This window comes from Gavialis gangeticus, unplaced genomic scaffold, assembly GCF_001723915.1.
Source record: "Gavialis gangeticus isolate Ggan-Ray unplaced genomic scaffold, GavGan_comp1, whole genome shotgun sequence".
NCBI lineage: Eukaryota > Metazoa > Chordata > Crocodylia > Gavialidae > Gavialis > Gavialis gangeticus.
The window spans coordinates 27,299,219-27,304,202 of NW_017728993.1; the positions used below are offsets into that span (position 1 = coordinate 27,299,219).

The window sequence follows — 4,984 nt, forward strand, 5'->3', positions numbered from 1 at the left end:
CTGTTGCTACCAACACAGAGAATGGAGGACAGTGGCAAAAAGGAATCCAACCACTAAAGTTAGCATCACATTCATACACAGGACAAGGACACTAACCACAAAATACAGAGAAAGTATATAAACCTGAATACAAAGACAGTATATTTAGAGATGTTAGGTTAAGCACTCAGTGATAAACACCACCAACCTTAATTCTACCCCTTTACACATAGCCATTATAATCATCCAATTACATGACAAGGCTTGAGGCTATACATTAAATAAAAAAAATAAAAAGATATACACCTGATCTTGGCCAAAAGGCTGAGAAGCAATTTCTTAAGTTAGTTTCTTAAGAAACAGACAATGAATCCCACAAGCATCATTCAATTGACAACCTGAATGAGGCAAGGGTCTTTAAATATGCCATTGCATGCTGCTTTTACAAGACCATATAACAATGCATACAAACAAAAGAGGGAAAGTAAGGTTCAAATGGAAAACTTTAAATTTTGGAGTTTCCAAACTTGTCCATGCTTGACTGAGATTTCTTTCCTATGTTACACAACTTAAGAATGCAAAAACCAGGCTTCACACTTAGTCTTTGAATGTAACAAAACAAATAAGATGTTGTCCTCCTGTTGACAAAACCCAGGAAATCAAATAGGAGGTTGGTGCCTGCTTGTTGCTCCAAGAATGTGCAATGTAACAAACACATACAAGAGTGAACACTTCCCTGTTTATGCTACTGCATGATTGATAGCTTCTTTCGAACAGGTAAGGGTCTGCAGAGTTCTTAGTATTTTTGTAATGCTAGAGGAGAGGTGAAGAGGGGCAGTGCATCAGGTCAGCAAGCTGCAATTTAAACCAGCTTCTTTACCAGGTATTAGTACAAGAAACTTAAATGCTGTTGACTAACTTCCAGGTGCAAATTAAGATACTGTATTAAAACCAAGAGATATGCAAGAGCTCTCATGCTAGTTACCAGTGTCACTTGTTAATGTCCCTGCCTTTTGCTACTTCACCCTAAATCCATCCCTCCGAACCTGGACAGCTGGTCCCAGATATTAGATACACAATAGAAACCATCCTGTGAGGCAACCACCAACAACCCATAGTATCTTGCGGTCAGAGCCGAAACAACATATCAGTGATACAATGTATACCAACTTTTTCAGTTACAAAACAGGCAATTAAGCATTTTTCTATTTATATAATTGAACTGCAGACAGTCAAGCATATTATTCAGAAGAGTAAACAAAGAGTGAAAAAACAGGCAAAACTGAACAATGAAAAATGAAGTCACTAAAATTCAGATTCATGCCAAGCCCTTGTCATGAAACATCAAACAAAGACCCCTAGTGTAAGCAAACAGCACCTAAGAAGTTCAGATTGTGACAGGTTCAAGCATGAACCACGCCTTTCTACAGACTCGGGAAAAACCTCAGTATGCTACCTGGTACTACAGAATAAATAGAGGATGTCAAGGATTTGCTTGATACACTGTGCCACAGCCTCGTGTGACAGCTCTTTTTATTTTAAAGTAACTTGCACTTGTTTCTTTCACACAAAAAGCTTTCCCATAGCTTACCAGTCACAGCAAAAGCAGCACTCAAAGCTCTAATGGAGATTCACATCCCCACTCTCCTGTGGAGATTGAACACACACATATGGAGACAGACTCCCTACCCAAGAGGGTCTTATGATGTAAAAATCTCTTCAGGCACCTGCTCAAACACTGGACAAGTTCAAAGCAAACTCACAGGCATGATTTGTTTGAATGATGCTGAAACATGGAAGAGGACACCTGTTGCTCACTGACTCTGTCATCATACAATATTTCTAATGCTGCACGACCACAATAATACGTGAGGAGCCTAGAGATGTGGAAGAAAAGAAATACGAAAAATTGTGATGTAGGAGCAACTGCAAGTAATATGCCAAGGAATATTAAAATAGGAAGTATGTATGTGGACAACTGTTTTCATAATTTAAAAATAAGGACAGCAGCTTGTTTCAGATGGATGGAGGAAACAGTTCTTTTAGATGATGAAGAGCTTGTTAGTAATAAAGGCAGCAAAGAAAGCAAAAATTAAAATAACTGAAGTATAAGAAGGATTGAATAAACAATGAAGGAATCTAACAAAAGAAAAGAGAGCCTACTGAAGGAAATCAAAAGCACTGAACGAGAGAGCCCCTTACCTCAGCTATTTGACAAAAAGCAAAAGCTACCAAATTATTCAGAAACACAGGTAGAAAAATCTTTACCCCAGAACTTCACTTAGCTTGAACAGAATAAAAGCGAGGATCTCGTATCTAGAAACAAACCAAAGAACTGAAAGCCGATAATGGTATATTTAGAATGTGTCAGCTCTTCTCTTATACCACCTGGTAAACACAGAGCCATGCGGCATACCAAATACTCTAAAATTCAGCCCCTACAGGACACTGAAAACTCCAGCAACTGACTGAACTTATTCCTGTCTCCTAATACTGATAGACTTGATACAAATAAATAATTAAAATGAGCTCACCAGGCAACTGTTTGATAGAGTGGAGAGGGTTACTATAATTATACTCACTTGAGTCCTCCCATCTGAGAAGATGCAGCTTCCAAGCAGAGTAATAAAGGAATCCCAGCACCAGAAAGAGACAGAGGGCTAGCAGCAGGTTACGCATAAACACCAGCAGTCCCATCTTCACATTAAATCTGCTCTTCTACATGACCTGGAGGAGAAACACAGTTTGAGGCTCGAACCATCTAGCTCAGCATTCATCCTTTCAAGAGCAAGTGCTACACAAATGCAAGAAAGCAGTGACACAAGTCAGGATTCTCCTCAGTGAGGCACATGATCCAGGGTGTTGTTTCAAGCAAACTTATCTTGGTCGTGATCACAAATGTCATTTTAGAGAACTCGTAGAAGACAGCACCATTATGAGGCAGCAGTTTTGTTTATTAGGCTCGTACAACCAGTCCCCTGCATAAAATACCCCCTCAGATTATGACAGCTAACAAGACTCCGAGCAGACTGAGCTTTCCTCCTACTAAAGAAGTGCAGAAGGGCATCAACAGCAAAAAGACAACAGAAGTTACGTTATTATAGTGTGTGGACCAACCAGCTCCATTTACCTGGACTACTCCCACAGTCCTGCCCCAAGCTTCTTAATTAACAAAGTATCTGAAAACTCACTTGCTTATAATTTAGCTTTATTAGCGTTACCAGCAGGAGGCAGCACAGAACACCGCTTGAAAGGACTTTGACAGACGTAGTTGCGAAACACGTTTAAATCAATATAACGGTTTTCCTTAGACACGCTATACCAATAGAATGGTTAAATTAGATGGGAAATGGAAATAACTGGAAAAATGGAGGGTTCAGAAAATGGGCAACAGGAGGCAGAGAATGTCACCTCTAGGAAATCAGCTTGATCAAGTGACCAGACCTCTTCACTATCCAAGGGCCATTTGACAACCTATATGAAGCAAGTTGATGCACAATAACCTGATGGAAAAAATGTGCAAAAATACCAAAACATACCAGAACAATTAGCAGCCTTATTGATAGCCGCAGCAGATAGGGCACAGGTTGGGCAGACTGTAAAATGGAATTTCCCATTTCTTCCCTAGAGATAGGCTCTGTAAGGCAAAGACTGAAGCACCTGAGCACAGCAGCACGGGGAAGGCTGCTAGCAGTTTGTGACAGAAGGCACATGACTAGCACACTGCGTGGCCCCGCTGAGGATATCCCCTGGGGGAAACGAGGTAGTCACCTTCTCAACATCTCACGCTAAGTGACTGCAATCAAACGTGTCCTTGGTTCCAGCTAAGCAAAATTAAAACATCCAAGATGCTGAATCAGCCACTGCCCGTTCAGGGGAAAAGGAACGTGGATGCACTTCTGTGGGTAGGAACACGCTGACAGTGACTAATACAGGTCGTATCTGACACCTACCAGCCGCAGGCTAACATAAAAGACAAGGGCAGTGCACGGGAAAGCACTGCGAGAGACACCTCACTACCCCTCTCAGCAATGGGCTTGGCCGAGCTGGGCTTCGTACGTGGCTCGCACCCCTACACCTCCCCAACGGCAACCCTGCCTCGTGTGTCACGACTTCAGGAATCAGCATCTGACATGTTTTCAAGCTGTTTTCCCAGGCACTGGTTTCAAGCATAGTTGGCCACGCCAGGGAAGTCCTGCGCTGCCATCCTGGAGACCGGACCGTGATCATCAGGGTGCCCTCCACGAGCAGTCCCACAAACATGCGCCTGGAGAGAGGGGAGGACTCCTGTCCTGGCTGGCCGCACCATACACATCCAAGCCCCCGCCGGCACCGATCAGTACCCCGTGCTCATCCACAGGAATCCCGCTCCTCCCCTCCCCGCCAAGCCTCCGTAAAGGAGACGACTACAGAAACCCCACCCTGAGTGCCTCATCCAGCAGCGCCGAGGGATGCACCCATCCGCCCAGCAGCCGCGGCAGGCGGGCACCGCTCGAGAGGAGCTCGGCATGCCCCAGGAGTATGGGGAGCCAGGGGCATGAGCCAGAGCTCATGGAAACGCTTCTCTTCCACACGGGCGGCTAGGGTCTGAGGCACACTCCCGGCACAGGCAGTGCGATCGCCAGCCCTGCTGGCACAAGCACCTGGTCCAGCTCATCAAGGCCCGATCCCGTCCGGCCCACCCATGACGGTTGTGCAGGGCGCTCCAGCCTGTCTTCATGCCACTCGCTGCCGCTGCCAGGGAACACAGGTGACCGGAGCATCCAGCCGTCCTCCCTGTGCCAGAGCCTGTGCTAGGGTTTCTAGTTAGCACTGCGGCAATGCCGGGGTGACCGTGACCATGACCGTGAGGGGACGTGTCACCTCCTCGGGCCTCCCTACCGGGGCCAGCCCCGCCCAGCCCGGCCCGCCGTGCCCCGCGCTGAGCTGAAGGAAGGCGACGCTCGAGGCCGCAGGACGGGACGGAACGAGGTGGCGCCCAGGCCAAGGGGACCCCCCCACCCCC

At 45.9% G+C, this 4,984-nt stretch overlaps 1 protein-coding gene across 7 annotated transcripts in view; it reads right to left on the reverse strand.

The window, feature by feature from the left end:
* ST3GAL3 (ST3 beta-galactoside alpha-2,3-sialyltransferase 3) overlaps positions 1-4,984 on the reverse strand; it is a 313,721-nt gene that overhangs the window by 296,221 nt on the left and 12,516 nt on the right. For 6 of the 7 annotated variants that reach the window (XM_019501447.1, XM_019501443.1, XM_019501449.1 and 3 more), the window contains exon 2: positions 2,562-2,706. In XM_019501447.1, coding sequence (XP_019356992.1) covers positions 2,562-2,676 — 115 coding nt within the window. In that variant the 5' untranslated portion in view covers positions 2,677-2,706. Of the gene's footprint in view, positions 1-2,561; positions 2,707-4,622; positions 4,644-4,984 lie in introns of those variants that run through there. The other variant, XM_019501441.1, reaches the window with a different exon arrangement.